Raw genomic sequence first — 21,234 nt, forward strand, 5'->3', positions numbered from 1 at the left:
ACGGTTAGATTTCAAAGCATTTTTTTCTGACACTATTTTGATTTTGGATTTTGAGAATCTTTCTTGTTCAACACTACCACCACTTCCGGCGACCATTTCCTCCTATTTCCGTCGAAGCCACGGTTCCGTCGCCGGTAACCTCACTTTCTCTCGCTGTATCTGCATCTTAATTTTTCCTCTTTATGCTTTTGGATCGATTTCTTTCCGTTACTGAAACCAAATATGTGAGATCCCACTGCTTCCGTTATCTTCACTTTGGTTTCACTTTTCAACAATCTCATTTTTCGAATCCCGTTTTTTTTCTCGGAGTCTCTCGCTTCAATTTCGCATTCAATTTTGAAGGATTTCCTTCACCTGCTTTCATAGCAGTAGCATGGACTACGTAACTACGTTTTCATCAGTGTTGTCTTTGAAACAGAAACGTGGAATATTGTCCGAGTTCATTATTAAAATGCTTAACTACCGTGGAGGAAAATTATCGATTGCACTGCAATTCCTGACGTCTGGTTGCTGCGAGTGTTCTCAGTCGTTATTCTACTAAAATTTATTATTTTGAAATTTGAAAACGCTAGAAAATATTCCTGTTCAACGAAAAAGGGCTATTTGACGTATTTCTACAAATCTTTTATCCTTTGGTAATTTCAGTTTTTTTTTTTATCAGATTAATAGAATTTAAAAGAAACACTCTAGGTGTTCCAACCCTTATACATAAGAACTCTTAATTAAACATTCAACAATTAGATCAAAGTTAAGCAACACACCACTTAACTCAAAAACTTAAACTAGTTAAAGATACTCAGTCCCAAAACCTGAATCTGCATAACACCAGCACAAAACAAAACAAAAGCCTGGTGACGAGGGAAAACTGCTAGGGAAAACATGCTAACAGCTAGGTGTGACCAGCACAACATAATTGTTTGTTTGTTTTTTTATTTGCTTCTGTATTTAGCGAATATTATATTCTACAATTTGAAATGGTTCGATAGATATACTGCTTAGTAGTGTGCTAGTTTTTGTCGAGACTTCAATTCTAATTCCTAGGTCATGAGTTTTGATTATGTAAGTCTTGTTGGGGTGGGTTAAGGTGTGGTGTGATGTGAGTAAAGGGAGTAACCCACCCCAACAAGACTTATCATACTTGATATGTGTGCAAACAAAATTTATGTTTTGGTTTTATTTCTCTCTTAAATACAGTGAGGTTCCAAAATTTGGAAAAATTCAACTACTCTAGTTTATTGATTAGAGAAGAATATAGTGGTATGCATTGTTCAAGTTGATTAACTGATGTGGCCTTTCAGTTTAAGAATGACTAGAATTTGGGTTGTACGGTTTTAAATCAAATGCACGAGTCTTCTAATACGTGGATCATTGTAGTTTTCCCTTCTCTTATACAATTATACTTGTATTGCTGAACATATTGGGTTTCTTTGCTACTTTAAACTTTTGTTGCTTGTATGGTTGCCTGTACCTTTTCTATGGACACAGGAAGTCTTATATTTGTGATTTATTTCGTTTGAAAGTTTTGATATTTTAGTGGCTGGGTAATTTGAGCCTAATATTATAATTCGTCTTGTTTTGTTCAATGGGTACTTTTAGCAGTTGGTTGTATCCTAGCATCATTTTTTGGATTAAAATTTTCTATGGTTGTAATGCTGCAGTATGCTCTTTAAATAAATATGTCCATGTAGAATATGATTTGAGTTTCACACATTTATTAACAGAGTTTGGTTATTTATTGCGTGTTTCAGCGAAGGCAAGGTGCTTGATCTTCTGAGTTGTTGGTAAAATGGTTTCCTTTGAGATGAATGATCGAAAGAGTAAGTGGAATATGATATTTTCATTCTTATATCAAGAATAATGATATCCTACTAATTATGAAGTGAATTGGTATCTTTAATGCTTATGTGTAAGAATATTATGTTCAAAGGTGCAATTCAAGACTCCCACGATATACTGCGCACTCAGGGTCTGGGGAAGGGTTGTTTCCCTGCATTTACAAGTGCTTAATTCCACAGTTCAAACGTGTGACCTCTAGATCACATGGTGACAGCTCCAAACATTACACCAAAGCTTAGGGGGTGTATGTCTCAGTTTAAATAGAAGCAACAAGAAATAAGGAAATTATAACATAATTTCTAACTGAATTCGTTGACCAAGAAGCTAGACATATAAGATATGATAGCCATTTTGTAATTTAATGGTGATTACCAATTCTCTTGTCAAAAGTAATAGTCACAACTGTCTAATTTTATTGAAATATTGTTTTTCTTATAACTGGTTATTTCAAAGCAATGGCATCACCTAATGAAGTTAATTGAGATTGACCAATAATGGCATTGTGTTTAACATTGTTAATAATGGTATTCCACTACATCATACATGTTTTCTTCTAGTTCTTAACAAGAAGACATTTTTAGGATTATGTTATTAGTTTTCCCTTGTATAACTAATAACATTATACAGTTTTCAATAAATATATTAGTGTCTTTATGTTGTTGTATCATAGTGGCTGGCATAAGGATTCATTTGACAAAACTGTGCATGAGTTATTTTTCTATATTACATATTTAATATCTACTACTGTCCTATTTCTTAACTTATTTACAGTTTTGTGATCTTACTATATTTAATACATGTGATTGGCACATGATACAGAGATTGGATTAGGGTTAACTGGCTTTGGTGTATTTTTCACATTCCTTGGGATTATCTTCTTCTTTGACAAGGGATTGCTAGCCATGGGAAATGTACGATTCATTTACAAATTACTTGTTTAAGAAGTTACTTCTCATTAGAATTTGCTTAATTACATATTTTTTGAGGCCTTGTTACCTGTATTGATGCTCAAATCAGATCCTGTTTGTTTCTGGAGTGTCCGTGACCATTGGGCTAAAATCCACTATGCAATTCTTCATGAAACGAAGTAATTTCAAGGTAAACTTGTTACATTTTCTCTGTCTTTTCACTTGGTGCCTCTTACTTTTGTCATGGTAAATTTTCCCTGCTCACGTTCTACTCTTATTCAAGGGAACAATCTCATTTGGTGTCGGGTTCTTCATTCTTATAATGGGGTGGCCTATTTTGGGCATGATTATTGAGGCATACGGATTCATTCTACTATTCAGGTTTAGTGCAAATTTGAAAGAATTCTGTTATGTTTGAGTATTTTACATGCTTAAAGCTAATTATGGATTATACTACGCAGTGGATTCTGGCCTACACTGGCTGTTTTCTTACAGAAGATTCCTGTTCTTGGTTGGTTGGTTCAACAACCATATATTCGATCGGTATGTTTTTGTGATGAATTTACCTGTCATCTAAGTCTTCACAAAAGTATTTACTCAATCACCAGTCTGGGTTCTACATGTCAATAATTAGTGATCAAGAAATCTTTAGTCACTTTGATTGATTGATCAATCTTGTTTTTCATCATAGGTGTGAATGTTGATAACGACATAGGGTAAAGAGGAAAGTTGACTATATGATGAGAAATCTAACATTAATTGTTGGTTCTATATATCTGTCTAGTAGAGATTATTGAGTGATGCTTCTTCTGTTTCTTTTTATCAATCCAATTAGAGGGATAACACCCAGTTTAAGAAATATAATTAAGATTATCTCCCTATTATTTCTGTCATTTATGATATGTGTGAAAGTATTTCAGAATTAGGTAGAGATAACGTCATTGATAATGTTCTGTTCTTCTAGATAAACAGATACAAAAAACGAAGGGAATATGAAGTGCCACACTTTCTAGATATTGAAGCCCTTTGCTTTTATTTGCACATTATGCTGAAATTTTCAAACTGATCCTGCTAATTTTTTGTGCATTTGCAGTTGTTTGATCGCTATAGAGGCAAGCGAGTGCCTGTTTGACACAGGAATCTAGGACAGCATAATATAACTGCTAGCAAGTGCATTTGTAAGTCAATGTAAAGAAAATACTCTAGTATGGATCTCTAACTGAATTGAGTTCGCTTTTTGATGTTAGAAAATGATTATCATTTTATCATGATAGTCATTCAATGGAAAGGAAAATTGCAAAGGGAAAAGGTTTCAGTTTTCACTTTACTACTTGTTTGGCTCCTATTGATTCTAATGCTTGGTGGAAAATCAATTGATATGGGGAGTGGTGGTCAGTTCCATTTACGTTACTATTCCAATCAGAAACCTTTGGAGGTTTCCACGCCAAGTATCATCCTTTGGCTTTTGTTCACACTCGTAAAAGGAATATTATGGTTTTAGATGATGTCATTGCAGCAATATAGAACGATTTTCATTCTTCCTTCTTTTTTTTTTCCCGTTTTTAGGCTGCCAATGTGAGATGGAATTGGTGGAAGTTTGCAGTGTAGTTTACTCTAAACATTTCACCTTTGACTACCCTGTCATCTATTTTATTTCTTTAGAATTGGTGGTTTTCTTTTTTTTCTTTTTCTTTTTAGGCTGAGTTGTGTTAGTTATGTTACAACTCATACATTTTATACAATATTGTGTTTATTTTTTGTATTATATTTCTTTTCTCCTTTAGATGTATAAATTGTTTTATCCCTTATTGCACAAATAATAACATTCTTTTTTTAGGTTTAGTTACATTTTTAGTTTCAATTCTATTTTGAAGTAATTTTTGTATTTCATATTTTTTTAATATAACTTGAACATTTTGTTTTTACTTTTCAATTTTCTATTTAAAATCCTCAATATTTTTTTAATTATTCATGCTGAATTTGGGATATGCAATAATTTTGAAAGTTGAAAAGTTAAAATATTTGATAAAATTTGAATTTAGTATAATGTGAGATTAGTCTTTGAAGGGGAGGGGGAGGATAGGTATCTTTTTACTTTAAGTGAAATTTAATATTTATATTCGAGTTGAGTTAAAGTTGTAAGATAGTTTAATTAATTTAATTTATGATTTTTTTAGTTGAAATAAGAACTTGATGAATTATTGAAGATCTTAATTATATTAAGTTAGATATTGAATATACTTAAAGTTTATATTACATATTGCATATTTACTGTTAACTCGTAATATTTTTTAAATTAAGTGTATGAGTATGGATAATTCTCATTTTTCAAGGAATTTTGTTGTTCTGAATTAAACCCAAACTGAAATGTTAATAAACGAACTTTATTGTAATGATTGTTAATTATTAGGAGGGGTGAGTAACCTATGACTAACTTTTTTTTTTTGTATAATTAAAATTATTTTGCAAGTTCAATACGCTAAACCTGCGAACCTTGCGGGTTTGATATGTAGATTTAGAGATCAGACGATAGACTTGAAATTGGGACATTTTAAATAGAAGTTACATAAGTAACAAATTAAAAAAGATTTTTTTTATAATTTGGTAGATTTTTGTTTGTTGAAGTTAATATAGTAATTTTTTATATATAATTCAAAAGTAATTAAGATATCATAATTACTTTCATCAACACTAATTGTTTGTTGAAGTTAATATAGTAATATTTTATATATAATTCAAAAATAATTAAGATATCATAGTTACTTTCATCAACACTGAGGGTTAGGATCATTAAAGAAATAAATCATTGAGAAAAAATTCAGACTGTCAATAGAAAATCCATTGTTAATACAAAGTTTTCTTCATTTTCTTTAGCAGAATACATAAGAGTAAGGAGTAACAATGTGAGCGTTATAGTGAAGAAATGATTTAGTAGCACCACAAGCAACTTTCTAGATACACAACAATCATTCCAAATAGGTGACATAAACTGGCAATTGCATGTACAAAGAATTTGCCAAAACAGTTATTAAAATTTCCTCACTTAGGATGTTTGTTCAACAACAAAATTCCCCATCTATTGACATATAATATAATTACACCAAATTCCACCCCCTCCCCTAAAGAAACAAAAGAACTCAAATGTTATTAAAAAGGAGAAACCTGAGGACCAAAAGGAAAGCCTTTCATTTCAACTCCAATGAACTTCACTACCAAAACAAGAGAAAAAATTAAATAGGAGCCAAGAGAATAATGAAGCAGTACACAGACCATAAGAGATACAAATATATGCAACAAGTCATAGACTCAAAGGATATACAACATGTCAGCCAAAATTCTTCCACACAGATTTTATGAAGCACCTATTTGGCCACTCAACTCCATGACGGCGATGACGGTTTATAGACAAAGTCTTGGGAAGTTGTAGAACCATAATTCAAGTCAAGGTTATGCAGTTGTTCCATCAGCTGGGACCGCCGTTCCTTGAAAAAATCGAGACGAGTAGTTAACTCTACTAACGTTGAAGATGCTACAGATGGATGTCTTGCATATTCACCCACCTGAAACCAGTTCAACTAGGTCAGTTCCTAACCATCTGGATCCACCAAGCAGACAAAGATTATGCCAAAATGTGTCAACAAAAAGTACTGTCGGATATCTTTAGAGTATATAAATGAGTACCAACCTTATTTTAGAAACCAAATTTGTAAAGTTAAATTAAGTTTAAAGTCTCCTTTCTAAAAAGTAAAGTACTTATGACACTTGTGTATGACAAAACTAATAGAATGAATGATGTTACTAGAATTTTGCACAAGAACCACTTTTGGAAGACATTTCTTTATCTAATTGCTTACCTCTGCTGCCCTTGAGGTGGAGGGCACCGAGGCAGAGTCGGGACCAAGATCATCTACAGACATGCTTGTTGATGCCTCAGTACTTTTTGAATCACTAGGACTTGACTCTATAAATTGCTTTCGAGAAGGCTGCCTACTACCATTACCAGATGCCAATACTTGTCCTTTGATATTTCTCCAATCAGTGCCCACCAAATTTTCCTGCACAAATGAAAAGGCAAATTTTACTGTTGTTTGAGTGCTCCAATCAATAGACTATATCATCCAAAAGTAATGAACTAGTTTTATCATAAAAAAAAATAAAAAAATAGACAGGCTATGAAATTAGAGAAAAAAGTGCTTCAGTCAGTGACAGGATTTTGGATCAGGAGGAGCATTTCAGATTCTAATACACCAAATGAAATGAATCCTCAGTAAAATAAATTTCCGATTTATGCAACCATCCAATACCATTTTCCATGGTAATAATGAGTACGAAATGAAAAAGAAAAGAACAAGATTTTTTTTTTTTCCATTATTGGCGTTGATTAAGGAACTAACTTTCGTAATCATGTAACAAGGATCAACTCAAGTAAAGGAAGGAGTTGAAAAGGTTAGATTAAGGACATAGAGAAGATCTCCCGGGCTGTTTTTCCTTTAAATTTTGATTGAGAAGTAGACTGTAAAACATACCTCAGTCCTTTGTTTCCTTTCATGATTACAGAAGGCCAGGGTTGAATCAAAATCTTGCTGAAGAAATCTCCTGCATGAGTAAAAAAAGTTAAAAAAATAAACAGCTACAAAAGAAAGAAAGAAGTTAATATGGATTTCAATTAAAAGGCAGTTCCCAAAAAAATTTAAAGAAATACATCAAGAAACTAGAATTTGGCTAGGATATGAACAAGACCACGGGGCAGATGATACAATTATACAAAGAATCATTTAAAAGGAAACCAAGAAAAAGAAAAGATTACAACATTTCATCTCCATGTTTTAAGAAACTTTCCTAAACCCAATACTTTTGAGTATCAACTCAAGTTGGGTACTTGGTCTTTTGAAGTTGGTATATGCCAGTACATTTAAATTAAATTTGGTGTCAAATTCAAGTGGAACTGCACCAATTTTGAATTTTGAAGAACATCAAAAGCTTTTGTACATAAATTTCCTATGTAGTAGATTCTTCCCCTTGCTATTAGAAATAACATAGGTCTGCATACTCACTGTTGAGGAAGATTTTGGGTATGTTGGTATCGATCACCCACATCAGTAAGTGACCCATAGTGATGCTGCCGTTGCTGATTAAGTTGATGATGGAGTTCTGCAACCTTCTGCTTCAACCTGGCAACGTCTGCCTCAGCAAGTGCGATCTCTTCCAGTTCAGCCTTTGTCTGTACATTAGCATATTTAGTACAGAGGTTACTGAGAAAGAATCCAAAAGGGAAAAAGAATGGTAAACATTACAAGAATATTAAAGCACCTTGGAATCCATGCCACGTGAATTGGAGAGCTGTCCTGAAGACATACTCAAACCTACTTCCAATGCAGCTCTAAGATCCCTCTCAGCTAGCAACTGTTCTTGCAATCTTGAAACCTGTATATTAAAAAATCAGTTGCAACTTATTAAGGGGTCAAAATAAAAAAAATACAAAATATGACAGAAATATACCCATGAATTTTATCTTTGTTGTACTGCAACCCTGGCTAGAACCATGATTTCTAATTAGCTAAGTTTGATGTATTATTGTTCAATGGGGAATGGAGTCTTACAAATGTTTTTACTTGATCATTTTGTTTTTATATCTCTAGCTATTTTGTGTTTCTCTTTTACTGTCGTTCTGTCATTTTTTTTTCAAAATGGATGGATATACCACTAAAAGAGAGATATGGTATAACTTTTGACATAGCAATTATAAATCCTGAGCTTCAGTCAATAGAAATACATCTCCAAATGTAGAATTCTAAAGAAAAAAAATCCCAATGAAGAAAACTCTTTCACCATGTAACAATTTAAATTATAACTTTTTTACAAGCCTCCATCAGTAGTGTGTGTAGAATGCATTTTATCCGTATCATAAATCATTGTAAAGTGGTTAGCAACCAATAAAAAGTCATTAGAAACCACCTTTGGTGTTTTTTAAAGAATATTTTACAAAATGTGAATTCAAGAGGGTACAATAACTCTAAAGAAAAAATCAGAGCAAGTTATTTCAAGAATGCCAAACCCAAAGAACGTCCAGAAATCACATGCAACATTAAAAACAAGCAGCAGACCACAGGGAAAACCAGCAAATCAAATTTAAACTGTCAGAATTCATAATGGAGGGAGAAATATCAACAGTAAGTACATCTTGCTCAAGTGCCAAGCGCCGCTCATGCAAAGCCTGCTTCCTTCTCTCTAAGCTTGCTTGTAAAATTGCATTGCCTCTAGCCTATAATGAAAACAGAACCAATTCCATTAAAAAAAATCTCATTATATGATTTGGCATAAAATAAGTAAGCATAGGAAATCTACCTCCTTTGCAATTCTGTGTTGCAAATCATTTTTCGCAATCTCTAGCCTCTGAATAGCAAGCCTACATACATAAAAAGTATTAAAGTTATTTTCTTTCGAGGAATAAAATTGAAATCACATAATGCAAGGAACAAACAAAATAAGGCTGTTAAAGCTAATGAAAAGCCAACCCATTGTCTAATACATCATTTCCAAAAAATCTATGAAAAGGCATCAAAGAATAACTCCAAATTCTAACAAGAATCATAATCCAAGAGCACTATAAAACCAAAAAAAAAGGCACAAAGCTAAGTATCTTACTCCTCTTCTCCAGAAGAATCAACTGATTCCACTGACGGTGTCTTCCTTGGCTGCTTAAATCAGAACAAATTATCAGATGCCAAATATTTACCTTAAAAATTAAAAATCTACAAAAACTGGGAAGAAAATTTCCCCTCATAACAAAATTAAAGTACATTCACTGCTAACATATTAAGTATGCACATTTTAATTGCTAGCTTATTGCAAGAATATTTTGTCACATAAATGTCTCATTGTCCTACAAATGGTTGTTAGTGTAATTGTGATTCCTGTAATAAACTCACATTATATACTCACTTAGACCTCTGACAAAGTTGTCAGGCAGTAAATGGTAAAAAAAATAAAAACTCACATTGCTCCTTCCCCAGAATGTTGACCGCTTAGAACTGAAACTAGCACTACTCGCTTTACTAGTTTGCTTCCCAGAACCTGATTCAACCACAGGAATAGGTAAATGGTTGCCAGGGTCCATAGAAGATAAAATCTCACCCATAGATCGATAAGATTCAGTTGAAGGCAACAAATTCGAAGGATCATTATCATCAACTGGGTTTTCACTGCCCTTTCTTTGCTTGTTTTGATCCTCAGACAGTGAGGTATCTGGAACAGCATTCAGATTAGCATTTTCAGTCTTAGCATGGTTACTGCTGGATGATCCAACATCAGAATCATCACCTCCAAATGCCTGCAGGATCACAAAGAAGAATTTAAGAGGATAGAGGGAAAAGAAAACATGGTTAATCACAGCAGATTATTCAACATAAAGTCTCTATTCCTAGCCCGATAAAATTTCCATATAAAGGAACAGCAACAACACAAGTAGCTTTATCTCTCACTAGGTGAAGCTAGTTACATGGACCACACAATGCCATTGAACTCGGTTAAAAACTAAATTCTCATATATTATTCCCCATGAGACCTCTTTTAATAATTTCCTTCAATATCTTTCTTGGTCTTCTTCTAGCCCTTTTCACCAGGCTGAAAAATATGCCATCTAATCCCCTCACCAGTGGCATCCAATGAACTTCGTTGTCCATGCACGAACCACCAATTTCTCCTAATACACAATCATTCCATATCATATCTTTTGTGGAGTTGAAGATTAAATTAATCATAACATGCTCATCTATGTTATTTCTACCATTTTCTCTAGTCCTATTATAGCCTAACCTTCAATACCATAAAGTATAGCAAATCGTATTAAAAGATAAAAATTCTCAGAGTTTGACAGATACTTTGGCAATAATAAATTACCCTTGATGATTTTCTTCATTTAGTATCAGGCATATGACATCTATATTAATTTCGCCACTGTTCTGGTTCAAAGTTTAAATGGCTTCAAACCAAAGCATTCAAGTTGAGTCCCTTTGTTCACAGTGAGAGATGTATTTTATAAACCCTAGTCAGTTATCTGTTATCCTCTAAATCTTAACTAATATTATCTAATATTTAAAGTTTGTATCTTTCTCGACTGATTTCAAGTACCACAAGTAGGCATCCCTTTGTTTTTGGTTAAGATTATGGATAGTTTTATTGAATCTTTTTGTTAATGATTAATAGGCCCTATAACCGACTTTAAACAAGTTAAATAAGTTAAATTCCCCCTCAATAGGAGATCAGACTAACTACCGGTACATCCACTATTTTGAAATATTAGTCTTACGTACTTAAACCGATGGTATGCATATTATCCATATTATTTTGAACTCAATCATTTTCGTCTCATTTCTTACTAAAATTGCAATACATATATTTTGTGTTACTCCGGCTCAAGTGAAAACCCTTTGATTCCAATGACTTTCCATCTACAAAGGCCAATTTTAGAGTTAACCTCCTCCCTCAAAATATCAAACTATATCATTCAAAAAAAACATGCATATAGGAACAATCTTATTATATATATATATAAAGCACATCTAAGACTATATTAACAAATTAAGATTGAAGCCATAAAAATCTATCCTTACTGGAAAGTTCTTGATCTCACCTTCTGGAGTTCTCAAAACTATCAGTTATCCTATTATACATGCCTTATATAACTTGGATACTAATCACATGAGTATCTTTCTTTTTTGAAGCCACATAACACTTCTCTTGGCACTTGATTATTTGCATTTTCCAAGTCAATAAAAACTACCTAAGTCTCTTTTTTTGCCTCAGTACCTTGCCACTAAGCCCTATAGAAGAAAAATAGATTTTGTTGGAAACCTTTCTGACATGAATCCAATTAATTGTCCACAATCCCAGTCCTTTCTCTTAGTCAATCAATGCTCAAACACCTTTTCCAATAATGTCATAATACGAATAGTAAATGACCTCCCTTGTATAGGAAACAAAGTGTTTCTCCTCCACTCTCATGAATGTAGTAAGGCAAATGGTACCCTGTTCTCCATCATCTTTAGTGCTTCTTGTAAGCAATAATATGCTTTTTTGTTCTTTCCTCTAACTTTCCTAGTCTACCAAAGGTATAAATCTGGTAATATCTAACTTCAGTGCTTTCTCTTCAACCCATATATGGCTTAATGAACACCCACAATGTTAATCCTTTTTCAAATCATGGTGCCCACCACCACCAAAGACTTACCTAATAAGAAACCAATATTCCAAGGGGCAAAACTAATCAAGAACTCCTAAAATAGCTTCCATAAGTCCAGAAAAATGTGAGGACACTTCGCTCATTTTAACACCACTTTTGAGGGTCAATGTAGTGGCTCTAGCTCATTTAAAAGTGTACTTTAGTCATACGAAACATTACTTCAAGGAAACAACTTAAGTAGCAAGGATATCCCATTGAGTGATTCACGTTTGAGGTTTCAACAAGTTTAATTAAGAACCAAACAACCATTCTCCTTCACTCAATCTTGGGACTGACTATATTCCCTTTCATGTACCAAAATGCAACAACTAAATCCAAAGCTGTCAGGCTCAACATATTTATTAACTTGCCCATTGTCTAATAAATATTTGTGGTAAAATGTCATTCCCATCCTAGTCTACTCTAAAGAGTAATATTGGGGAAAATATAAGAATACACTCATGGTAGATTAATCTTCAACTCAAACAGTATGCAACAGAATCAAATTTAAGCTCGAGTGAAGGAAAAGCTGTTCTTTCCCTCTTACCAAAACAGAAGGCTGAACAAGGGCATGAATGACACTTGACCACAAAACTTCCACGATCTAACTATTATGTGATGCTAACGAATCTGTTGGGTTCACAAAGTCACGAAGTCTATACAGGTTTTCTTACTCAGATAGATTTATGTAGCAAAGAGTATTTCATTTCAGGTTGATAAAAAAAAACATCAGACACAAATGACAGGATCAGAAGAAGAGAGGAAATAACCTTGTAATCATAAAGATCACTGCCAGCATAACCACTACTTTCACTCAATTTTCCACTCTGAACACGATCAGCATCTTCATCTGTCTCTTGATCAACTTCATTCTCTGCATCATGGTAACCATTTTCTTTCACATCTATATTGTCATCATCAGTTGAATCTTCACTACCACTGTTTTCAACCCGAGAATCCGCAGACATGGAACATCTCTGTATATTTTCTTCCTGAAAACAGCCGACAAAAATTAGGTTGCAGAGTTCAATCATGGAATGAAAAATAAACACTTTTAGACATTTAATGTTAGCTACATTATAGGAACAGACTATACCACAAGAGATCACAACTTTTTAGCTGAGTATACAATCAAAAGATAAAAATTATACAAACAGTTAACTTGATTGACCAGTCCCACAGCAAAACCTTATAGTAAGTTTGCATGTTTGATACAGACAAAAGAAGCCCACATAACAACAAAAAGAGAAGCTGAGCTCGCCAAGTAATTAGGATACCTCAAGGCTAAACAAAACATATATGGAGTCATTCAAAGTTTCTGTTCCTAATTGGTAGCATATACAAACCAGAAAACAATTATTCAAAAGTATACAGGTTGATTGAGAGTTTCTTACATCAAATATATTTTCATACTCCTCCAACAAAGTGGTGATAATGGCTTGAGCATTATTAGCAGCATTAGCGGCGGCAAGAAGCTGGGCTGAACTATCGCCACTGACATCAAATTCATCCTCCAGCTCACATTCTCCAGCTAGCAGAGGTCGTAAGAGCAAGGGTGCCATGCAAGCAGCAACAGCAGATTGAGTCATCCTATTCTCTTGAGAATGAGAGCCAATTGTGTGCATCATTTTCAGAATTCTGCAAAGGTAGAGATGACAATTAAATTGTTGTTAAGTAATTAAGGTATTTGCTTTTGTTTGTGCAATAATGTATAATGGACATTGTACATTATACAAATGCAAATTCTCAGGTTAAGTCAGGCTAAAAATTTAAACTATTATCTACTGCATATCGACATAATAACTTTAACAGGCTATTCTTCATCACCGAATATTATCATAGATAACTAAAATTTCACAAAAAATGAGGTGAGCTTGAGTTTAGTTTATAGGATAAAGATAGTGAAAGAAAAGTTTCAAAAACTTCATTTTATTGTATCTATAAGAGGCTTTTTGCTAAGGCCACATAAACCTGAACAACAAAATAAAGAATTTCCCGAAACAAACAGATTCTTTTGACATATAAAAGCAAACTAAATTGCAAAAGAAAACCCAGTTAACATTTTCAAGTGTAATTTTTAATTATTCTACAATAACTATTCCAGTGAATACTCATTCAAGGATGACATACAGTGAATGAAGGAAAGAGTGTGTGGGTGTGAACATGAGTAGACTGTACAGTGGCCCACGTAAGAGGAAAAGAGAGAGAGAGAGAGAGAGAGAGCACCTTTGTAACAAACGGCGATTTGGCTCAGGAAAAGTCTCCAATATAGCGCATCGCATTGCATTAATCCTAGCTTCCTTACGATCAATTTCTTGCAAAATGAAAACAGTAACAATTAACTTAAGCATAGACTGCATCCAAAGAACCAGCGAAAAGAAACAAAATAACTGAACGATGTTCATGAAGGAAAATAGCAAAAGCATTAGACATGACATAGGCAATTTGGCTTATCACATATATGATGCGTGTAAAGACAGAAGGAGGGAAAAATAGGTAAGATTCAAATAGGACTTTTATGAATAGTAACTGCACCAAACATTCATTTGGTCTTGGTGTTTTTACCGAAACCTTTATAGCAAAAACTACAAGGGCTACCTTTTGCTCATTTTATGGTGCTTCAACGATAAAAAAATCTTCTATTTCACTCACAAAACACTACAGAAATTGCACTAAAAAGATTTCATCTACATACACATCTCTATTTCACCAAAAATCTTTAACAATGACAGTTTTTCTAAATCGATATATTTTCAAAGTTCAAACATATTCCATACGAAAAAAGCAGCACAAAATAATGTAAATTCATTCACCTATAATAGGAATTTATGCAGGAATAACATAAAATATTATAAGTATCAATGAGGATAGTTTTTGCTGAGTTATTTACCTCTAAAACACATTAAAAATATGTCCAGTCGTTCAATAATGTTTAGAATATAACCAAATCTAGATTATCTGAATATAAGATTCTTTATTAAAATCTAATTCAATTAAAAAAATCAAGAAACAAAGCAAAAAGTATATAGAGCAATATGCATCATTTCAAAATAACACAAACCACCTACTGTAAGAAGCATATGGTTATAAGGAAAATAAACATAGAGCTCCACTCACTATAAGCCTCCAACAAAGCAGTGCAGCATGAGGCAGGAACTGGAGAGGAGGGCAGCTCCCTCAAAACATGCTGTAAATACACCCAGTGGACTGTCATTAAATAAAATGCATAATCCAACATTCCAACAGAACATTTTAAAAACCCAGGATCCATATTAATTAGATTGATTGTACCAAAAGTACAGCTGTTTCCAAATAGGGCTTCTATTAATCTCTTTGGCAGATGAAAGAATGCATGATTGATTTTATGGCCTTTAGGTCTTAATTGTAAGCACTGGGAAACTATGAAAAAAGCTGGAGTTCCTGTATTAATTAATTTTACAAAGTAAGCCACATTTAGTATGTAGACTAGTATCTAATAGGTGATGAGTCGATAAATGGAAGTTTTTTTAATAAAAATGAAATGAGTGCTAAGGCATCACAATAATGAATTAGAATTCACTAACTCCACTCAAGTTATTCAGGCATATTTGGTTTACTAATTGCTGACGCAGTTCTTTTAGTTAGAAGCACACAACAGCACTATAGGTGCAGCATTTCCTATTAGTGTGCTCTTTAATAGCTGTTAAACAATAAAATCAGAGACAAGTCATGTGGAAACGGTATGTCTGAATGACAACCATGCGACTAGTTTATTTACATAGAGTGATTGTATTAATTGTACATTATTTGATAAGTTTCCTGTAAACTGGATATCAAATCCTGTCATATCACAATACTTTAAATACATATTTATTCCTGATTCTCAACACTCGGTATTATGATATCCATTATGTAAGTAGAGTGGTTTTTCTAAGACTAGTTGAAAGACATTACAGTCTCGTACTAGAAACCTTATAAAAATTGAACTCATTTTTATGCCTTTTCTTCCCTGTTCAGCCTACAGTCTCTTTCCAAGTTTTTAGTCAGTAGACATGCAGAGGGACTGCAATCTTTTACACTTGTCACTAATCTCATTGTCAATTTTGCTTTAATTGTTTTGTTCTGCACTCAATTGCTGCTATGTTTAAGGAGGATTCTTATCTTACTCCATGTGAAAACTTGTTTCTACGTCTAGATGGTAAGATTAACAGGGAGAAGTTTATGGAATGCTTAAAACTTCCTCGACATAATTGAGGTCCATAATTTTATTTCCCACAGTTGAATGATATGTGGGTTAGATAGCATCACCTTTCCTAATGTTTGCAGGCAAGTTTAATATTCCATGATCTAGTATGTGTGTTCCACATATTGTTTGTTTGCTTGTCTTTTCAAACATGTATATTCATTAATAACAAACTATAAAAAAACTAGTATAAATACCTTAACACAGTCACCAACAACATGGGCATCCTCCTCAGGACTAAATTCAGTCTTGCCTGGAAAAATCAATTAAAAATAGGGCATTCACAAGTCTCATCCATCAGAACGTAAATCCATATATTAAACTGAGTGTTTAAGCCTGAGTCATTAACTGTCTTTCACCAGCAGAAGGGTAACTAAGAAAACAGTCATAATATCAGTTCCACATCAACGGTAGCTGATACTAAAAATGACTCCATACTTACTAAGTTATAGCATTTAAAATTGGATGTCAAGGGAAACTACTTCAGAACAAACAAAGTAACTTGAAGAGGTGCCTTATGATTGGTTAAAATCACTTTTACGCCTCTGTAAGTGCATTTTGGATAATCAGGATATATGAAAGTTAGGTTTCATTTCCTCCAAATTTCATCTCTGCTAGCTGTTTCTTTGAAAATAATGCTATCTGTACCAACAACCCACTATCTTCAAATGCACAGAATGCCAGGGTGTTTAAGAAAATTGTGCATACCTTGTTCGTACTCTTGAACTCTCCTATCTACTTCCTCAACATCTGCGGACTGCCGCAGTATTCCTTCAACTTTAGTTCCTGCAAATTAAAAAAAGAAAAATCATCAGAAACTCTTTACCAAAGAATAAGGTAGAACATGTTTCATGCACTCAACATTTTTTTTTCCATTACACATTCAGAAGAAGCGTGGGAGGACAAAAGTGAAATGAAAGAGAGATGCATTACATATGTAATAGAAGACCATAACTTACCATACTTCTCTAGAAACCGAAGAGCTTTTTCAAGGAAAGATGGGCCTCCATCAATATCTTCTAAAGCTAGCAGAATTGGTCTTCCAACAACCAGAGACTTAATTGGACGCTTGTCCCTCCCTGGAAACACCACAAAAAATATAGTGAAAATGAGGACAGATTTTTTTCAATGAGATGAAAAAAAAACATGGATGACAGAAATCTGTACAATCCTATAAATGAAATCTTGAAAAATTAAATAAAAAAACAAACATAATCATACAGAAACAACAGCAGAATTGACATATAGATAATAAACATAAAATAAACAAATAATATTAATAAATAATGAGCACATACATTGATGGAAAGACCCTTCAATAGAATCACTAGCATCACTCCGAAAAATCCCATTGTGTCCCATAACAAGGGCAGCACTTGGTGCCTGTGCAAGGGCTTGTTCAAGCGCTGTCTTCCATTCAAACAGGTCTTCTGATGTCTCAGCCTAATATTCGAGAAAACAAAGTTTGTATTGCACAATAATTAATAACACATTTAGAAATTCGTACGAGTGAATTCTGTTCTCATTTTCTTAAAAATATAATAAATAAAACACCTTAAGGGTGAATGCTCGCCCATCACGTCCATCTGGAAATAATACTGTAAGAAGTTTTTTGTCTTCTCTAACAACAACACTGGAAAATAAAATTCACAACTTTTAGACAGATTGAACATCCAAAATTGACAACTACAAAACATCAATTTGTCAAACGTACCTCCCTGAATTGTTTAAGTCTATACCCCCCAATGTCAGGTTTACTTCACCCCCTCTCTGTGGAAGGGCACTCTACACGACCAATCAAAGTAAAGACAATTATAAATAATGACAACAAAAGTAACTCTGATATATTTGAGTAAAAGAAATCAGCACCAAAAGATAAGGACTTTTCTAGTATTATCCTCTTCTCTGTTGTCTAAGTCACATCTTACTCTCCATTCTCCAATAAGAATTGTACAGTAAATATAATGCCATTTTTACAAAAAAAAAATAATCAAATCAGCACAAAGTATATCCACAAAAATGTTCATTAGTTCATCGATCAAGAAAGCTTAATCAATCACAATATTAATTTTTGTCACGATCTGTAACCATATCTGCTTAATTGAGAGTTGAATCACACAGAACAACAGAGAAAAAGAACACAAAAAGATACCAAAAGAAGAATGAGAAAGATTTCAGAGAAACTGACAGGATCATTTTTGAAGAAAACCAACGACGTGCGTGTGAGTATAAACCACCGCTTCTTCCAAGACTTCCAGCCTATTCCTACAGTTTATCAAAATCGGATAACATTGATAAATTCCAAAATCATTGATTTATTCAGAAATAACAAATGCAAAACCACAGAGAACAGAGGCATCAGGTACTTCCCATTAGTAGTTAGCAACATTAGGTTAGTAGTTACCTATCTGTTAGTTATTTCAGTGAGTGAATTGGGTAATGTGAGATGCCTTGGTAAAGTTATTTTCCCTAAAAATAAGAAGGGGTGTTTTGAGGGGATATACTGTCACTTTGTATGAGGAATGGGGCCAATGGACATTGGAAGGTGCAGAGCCTCGAAGTTCTACAAGTTTAATCAGTTTTCTTTCTGCAACTCCTTAGTTCTTACAAGAAGCTACCAAAAAAACTAATTTATACTCTTGAGAAAATAAGAAAATTAATGAAGAAAATGTACAATGTGGGGAGACATAGACTACCAACCTTTTGAAGATATGAAAAGTGGCCCACTTTTAAAAACCTGCCAAATAGTAACATCAGTTAGGAACCACAAGGTATGTTCTGACTAACCTAATTGAAATAAAACAAGTTTGACCAAAATGCATAACACCCCACCTCCAAATCCAACTCAATACTTTGGGAAATACCAATATCATCATATTTAGGAACAGGATATATCGAGACTATAGTTAACTAGTGGAAATACAGGCATATTAGCTCGCGTGTCCACCTTTTCTTTACCTACTAAAACCACTTACCAAAATAAAATAATACCAGCAGTTTATATAAAAAAACAGTTATAAAAATGTTGAGTAAGGGTAAAATTGTACAAGAACTCTGTACAACGAAAACAGTTACAAAAATTAGTACCCATTTATATATTAGTATTAGTATAGATTAAGAACAGTATAGCTTTTCTTCAAATTTGTCAACTACCATATACTGTTTCACTGCTATTTCTTCATTTTGACAATGTAGTTCAGCAAAAATGTGAGTCAATCGGTTTTGATTACTGGTCTAAAATGCTCAATTGGTTATTTACATTTTTCTCGCGCGTCAATCTGTTTGGTATATACTATCATCCTCCAGACTGTTAAACCCCTTCTTTAGATTAACAAAAGAATAAACAGATAAATACGAAATATGAGGTTTAGCCTCCAACATGTCCGCATTTATCAATCACATTGCCCACATAAATCCCTTTCGTTGCCACAAAAATTATAAACACAAAAATCTCATAAACTAAACTAACTTACAATGATTTTTCTGAATAAAAATTCAAACGAAACTAAAAGAAAACCAATTATATTGAGCAAATTTCAATTAAAGTAACCTAATAGTCCCTGCTATGAAATCAAAAGTCCTAGTTTTAACAGGGACCAAACAAAAATACACTCTGCACACATTTCCTCGTCAAAACAAGCAAAACAAACCACCAAGGCCAAATCCCACTTCCAGCACCAACATTGTCAAAGGAAACTAAGACAAACAAGGGCCAAACCAAACGTGTCCCAGTTCAGTCAACAAATCAGGACCTTTATCTCAAACTCAATTTTTCATTACCTACAGACTGCATTGGACTCAAAATTGAAATTTGCAACAAAAAATCAAAATAATCTCTGCCCCTCCAAAACAAAGCATACCGTATTAGAAGCACCAGGTCTCGGACGCTCAAAAGCCGCTAAAGAAGCAGACATTTCCACACAAACGCAGTATCACCGAACAACCAGCATTGCCACTCACTTCAAACCCCCAAACACCCCATCAACCCCAAAAATAAAATCAAACTAAGACCTCAATCTCTCAACATTTGAAAACCCCCACAAAAGCAATCACAGTTCCCTGTTGAGTCAACCCATCAGAGAGATCCCCCAGCGAGTTCCAACCCCAACAGCAAACCCACCAAAATCTCTGAGATCTGACCGGAAAGCCTCAACCTTTCAGCGCCTAGGGTTAAAAATTTCCAACTCGATTCTATCCCCACATGAACCACAGAAGGGACAAGACCTCTCCCCTTCTGGGACTCAATTTTCCGTCCCTTTGTCGGCGATTTTCTCGCACTTTCCGAGGAGATTAGGTGGGAAGAGGAAGCAACAGAGGTTGTGTGATAATGTGAAAAATCTTAAGAGAAGAAGGGTTCCTTGCTTTTCACCTACTTCTGGTGTCTGAGTGTGCTTGGGAAGGTAGAGAGAGAAAGAAGGGTAGAGAGAGAAAGTGAGGGAGAGAGGGTAAGGGCATTGGGTCCGATATAGTCAAGTTTAAGTCTTGTCAGGTAACCTCCAATCAAAATTCGCCACGTCAGCAACATACCAGAGTGAGTGCTTGTAAATTATGAATGTTACCTAAACATATATAAATAATGGTCTCATATGAAAAATGGTTGGATTCTAATTCAAATTTCACTAACCTCCTTAAATTTTGTTTGTACCACTTTCTAGGAATTAAAAACTTTCACATAAATGTTTTTCAGTTTTAACAGATACATCTGGGTAAAAAAAAAATTGTCATTTTTAAATTTTACTATAGAGCTTCTTTCATAACTAAATTTCATATCCTTTATTTGGAATATTTTAACTCTTCTAATTAAAGTCTCCCAGGTTTAGATTTTAATTTGAATATAGTGTTTTGATTAAGATTAATTAAATATCAACTAAAAGTCTCAAACATTGTCTAATCATAAAAGAAATTTTTGTTACTCCATGTTTGGATTATTTATGAAAAAAAAATTGTTTAAATAGAAATTACTCCCTCTATTTTTGTCACTTTTTCTTTCTTTCTAATTTTGACACAATTTTCCTCACATGCATATGTTACTAACAACACTTGAAACC

At 33.7% G+C, this 21,234-nt stretch overlaps 2 protein-coding genes across 4 annotated transcripts; one reads left to right on the plus strand and one right to left on the minus strand.

Moving 5' to 3' along the window:
• Nucleotides 1-4,509, plus strand: LOC137825970 (vesicle transport protein GOT1-like). 2 transcript variants are annotated; one of them, XM_068631791.1, is made up of 8 exons: nt 6-134; nt 1,749-1,817; nt 2,656-2,747; nt 2,854-2,934; nt 3,028-3,125; nt 3,206-3,287; nt 3,838-3,922; nt 4,019-4,509. In XM_068631791.1, exons 2-7 carry the CDS (start codon nt 1,787-1,789, stop codon nt 3,874-3,876), a joined length of 423 nt encoding a protein of 140 aa, XP_068487892.1. In that variant the 5' UTR covers nt 6-134; nt 1,749-1,786; the 3' UTR covers nt 3,877-3,922; nt 4,019-4,509. The 2 variants fall into 2 exon arrangements, with proteins under 2 accessions (XP_068487891.1, XP_068487892.1); XM_068631790.1 differs by having other exon boundaries at nt 1-134; nt 3,838-4,509.
• Nucleotides 4,510-5,700: 1,191 nt separating this feature from the next.
• Nucleotides 5,701-20,727, minus strand: LOC137823566 (rho GTPase-activating protein 7). Of its 2 annotated transcripts, none has more exons than XM_068628752.1 (22): nt 20,047-20,727; nt 18,887-18,923; nt 18,375-18,451; nt 17,901-17,971; nt 17,741-17,819; nt 17,485-17,629; nt 17,146-17,265; nt 16,895-16,972; nt 16,384-16,439; nt 15,082-15,151; nt 14,191-14,278; nt 13,359-13,602; nt 12,735-12,956; nt 9,742-10,074; nt 9,390-9,442; nt 9,090-9,150; nt 8,923-9,006; nt 8,055-8,168; nt 7,799-7,965; nt 7,271-7,340; nt 6,599-6,799; nt 5,701-6,304 (listed from the first exon to the last, which is right to left on the minus strand). In XM_068628752.1, exons 1-22 carry the CDS (start codon nt 20,098-20,100, stop codon nt 6,119-6,121), a joined length of 2,610 nt encoding a protein of 869 aa, XP_068484853.1. In that variant the 5' UTR covers nt 20,101-20,727; the 3' UTR covers nt 5,701-6,118. The 2 variants fall into 2 exon arrangements, with proteins under 2 accessions (XP_068484853.1, XP_068484854.1); XM_068628753.1 differs by having other exon boundaries at nt 9,390-9,439; nt 20,047-20,651.
• Nucleotides 20,728-21,234: the final 507 nt, after the last annotated feature.

Source organism: Phaseolus vulgaris, chromosome 8 (genome assembly GCF_000499845.2).
Source record: "Phaseolus vulgaris cultivar G19833 chromosome 8, P. vulgaris v2.0, whole genome shotgun sequence".
Lineage (NCBI taxonomy): Eukaryota > Viridiplantae > Streptophyta > Magnoliopsida > Fabales > Fabaceae > Phaseolus > Phaseolus vulgaris.

Bases quoted from the DNA above. Each gene is read 5' to 3' on its own strand.
- LOC137823566 (XM_068628752.1), bottom strand. From the start codon at position 20,100: ATGTCTGCTTCTTTAGCGGCTTTTGAGCGTCCGAGACCTGGTGCTTCT. The intron at 18,924-20,046 runs GTATGCTTTGTT...ACTATTTGGCAG, and splicing joins GACCTGGTGCTTCTAATACG to GTTTTTAAAAGTGGGCCACT. The intron at 10,075-12,734 runs GTTATTTCCTCT...GTGATCCTGCAG, and splicing joins GTGATCTTTATGATTACAAG to GCATTTGGAGGTGATGATTC.
- LOC137825970 (XM_068631790.1), top strand. From the start codon at position 1,787: ATGGTTTCCTTTGAGATGAATGATCGAAAGA. The intron at 1,818-2,655 runs GTAAGTGGAATA...CACATGATACAG, and splicing joins TGAGATGAATGATCGAAAGA to AGATTGGATTAGGGTTAACT. The intron at 3,288-3,837 runs GTATGTTTTTGT...GTGCATTTGCAG, and splicing joins AACAACCATATATTCGATCG to TTGTTTGATCGCTATAGAGG.